The sequence below is a fragment of the Propithecus coquereli genome, unplaced genomic scaffold (assembly GCF_000956105.1).
Source record: "Propithecus coquereli isolate 6110/MARCELLA unplaced genomic scaffold, Pcoq_1.0 Scaffold16, whole genome shotgun sequence".
NCBI classification, from domain to species: domain Eukaryota; kingdom Metazoa; phylum Chordata; class Mammalia; order Primates; family Indriidae; genus Propithecus; species Propithecus coquereli.
The window spans coordinates 11,638,216-11,641,145 of record NW_012140524.1 but is presented as its reverse complement, the minus strand read 5'-3'; the positions used below and the strand labels follow the sequence as shown (position 1 = coordinate 11,641,145).

Here is a 2,930-nt window from a genome sequence, read left to right as displayed (position 1 = left end):
AGGTGGATGATGAGAAATGAGACAAGGTAGGTGGCCAAGGGTTGTCTGGTGGTCTTAGCGAAGTTATTTGGATTCCATCCTTAAAGAGCTAGATAGCTGTTCAATGACCGAGGTATAGGAATGCCTTGGAAGCTTGAGATTTGCATTTAACAAAGTTTATTCCAACCTCAGTATTGAATTTCCTGCCAGTTTTACTCTAGCAAAGCTGAGAATCTCAGTATTTTATGATCTAAGTTTCTTGACAACTAAATTAATAAGGTCTTGAGAAAGAGAATACAGTAGTTTATAGTTTATTTTGTCAATTAATGTAATAAAGCCCAAATATTTCATAACTCTCTTTAAATATCATTAAATAATATCTATTTGGACTTTGGCTCTATCCAAGACATTTCAGGCCTAAATAGTCTTATCTCTTCAGGTGTTCATAATTAAGCAAAGTCAAGATGGCAGGGGGTTCTCTGGATATTGAAATAGAAAGCAAAAGCAAAAGCAAAAACAACAATGTACTTAACACACACTAATATTTGTTTAAAATAAATACTTAAGTGAAAAAAATAATATTCCGAATAATACCCATGGTGCCTTCATAGTTCTCTGACTCCATAGTCAAGAAACTGTTCACTTTCTTCACTGCACCCATCTGGACCTCCAGGTCAGCTAAGTTCCTCACAACCCAATTCAAATAATTGGTTATCTGTGTCAGGTGACAGAAAAATTAACATATTTAGGTTAAAGTAAGACACTTTTGTAATTGCTGTATATTTTGGAATAGGATGATGTGGATGGTTAGTGTGTACTGTGTGGTATAACTCATAAGCACTGCAGGATATTAGAGAACACCATGGGATATATTGGCAAAGAAAGGTGTCTGCTCTCTTCAAGGGCCCCCAGGTGTCACCGATATGTGGACTGTCCTCTGGTTTCCCTGCACAATGGAGAGTTATATACACTTTTGTTTGCACTTATCTCATGAGTATTCACATTCATTGTAGTGTCCCCACTGGGCTGGGAACAACTCAGGAGCGGGATCCTAAAAAACCCTGGGAGCACCCAGACCATGGGATCTGATTAGTTTTAAAAATTGGTTCACAATGTCAGAAATGAATCCAAACTGTCCTAAAATGCTGGGTTTTAGGTTTTGTATAATTATTTGCAAGATGTCAACTTCTTATGAATTTCAAACTTCTCCTCTAACATCCAAGAATAAGAGTTGATAATAACTATGGCAATTACCACCAACACTACTCGAGAGGAGAGAGATTTTCATCCATACCTACCGTAAGTGCATACAGAAGACCCAAGCCCACCAATCCAGAATTGGAAGACCCACTGATGCATGCAATAGATGCAGTGAGGACAATGCAAGCTCCCAGATAATCCTAAAAATGAGCAAGGAAAAAATGTTAAAAGATTATTCCCAAGTTCTTGAACCAAAGATCTCAATCAACTTACAGAGGTGATCACTAGAAAAACATACTCCATCCTATGTATGTCCTGTTAAATTTCAGAGGAAGAATACCTAAGATGTAGAGAAAAATGGTAACTTACAATATAGGGCTGGAATGGAGAGCGATGCAATGTCCTCATTATATATATAAAGATGCAGGTTCAGAGAAGTTAAATACCTTGGCAGAAGTTAAGTTGCAATCCGTGGCACAACCAGGATCAGATGTAGGATTTCCTTTCTGTCTCTTACTACTGCATTGTGTTGCCAGACAAGCAACTATTTCTGGACCTGATTTTCTAGCTTAAATTTCATGTGTTCTTATGTCAGGACTGTGATTAGCTCTTCTGTGTGCCGTAGCAAGGCCCCTGCAGAAATTTGCCTCTGCTTAACTTGGTATTTGCATCGGAACTTTGTGTCAACTATCTGGGCTTAGAGTCTGGGACATTAAATCTATAGATTTCACATAAATAAGAATAGAGCCTATATTTTTTCCAAAATTATAAGTATGGATATGTCTTAGTGTATCTGGATTGTGTACGATTTAATTATAAACTCTTTCACAAAACTTTAAAAATTCATTAAGAGTCACCTTAGACTCAAATGAGAGATAGAGACATCTGTACCTTTTCTAACGCCCTCTTCCTTTCCCAACTCCCAATATTCTTAGGGGTTGTTCTGTCTTATCATTCAACAAAGAAATCCTAAAAACTTCTCATGGTAATGTATCACATGTCCCAAATGCAGGTAGAATTTCAGGCATGGGTACTTCTAGAATTTTCTCAAGTTTCCTCCCACTGATGAACCTTTCTAGCTAGACACATCTCTGGTCCCTCAAAAAAAAAAAAACAAAACAAAACAACAACAACAGTAATAAAAACCAGGTAGCAACTAGGTGGTAAGACATTAATGACAGTAATGGAGTGTTTAACATGCTGAAATCAAAGAATGAAGTTTCTCAAATGAGCTCACATGTGTGCATTCCTATCTCCTTTAAAAACAGCTCCAAAGATCAAACTGTTGGAGAGCAATCAAGGATCCCACCCTTGGAGTCTGAATCTGGGTTCAAACACTGGCCTTGAGCTTAGGCAAGTACTCTAAGCCCCTCTGAGATTCAATTCATTCTTTGGAAAATAGATATTATATCTAATTCACAGGAATTTTAAAAGGAATAAAAATGTTAAATACCAGATAGATTTCCCCATCTCCATGTACCAGTATGTTTTTTCTCCCTTGGATAATTTTCAAATGTATGAAGCAATGTTAAAAATTTGTGTGCATCATAAAAAACCAAAGGTTAAAACAGGCACTAAAATTTAATACCATATTGATTCCCACGATCTTTACCCAGAATAAAGAAAAAAAATCAAATAAAGTTTATCCTCAATAAATTCCACAGAGGTAGTAAATACTTCTTTGATTATTTCTTCTGATGTATCCATTTGTTAACAACTTGTCACACCCCAATCAGACAGTTCTTCCTCTT

The 2,930-nt window shown here is 36.6% G+C and overlaps 1 protein-coding gene across 1 annotated transcript in view; it reads right to left on the bottom strand.

Annotated features, from left to right (window-relative positions):
- The window catches only part of ABCC9 (ATP-binding cassette, sub-family C (CFTR/MRP), member 9), a 167,663-nt gene that overhangs the window by 36,100 nt on the left and 128,633 nt on the right, over window positions 1-2,930 (bottom strand). The window contains exons 21-22 of the mRNA XM_012640978.1: window positions 1,278-1,379; window positions 574-694 (exon numbers count right to left, since the gene is read on the bottom strand). Of these exons, the coding sequence (XP_012496432.1) occupies window positions 574-694; window positions 1,278-1,379 (223 nt within the window). The remainder of the gene's footprint in view (window positions 1-573; window positions 695-1,277; window positions 1,380-2,930) is intronic.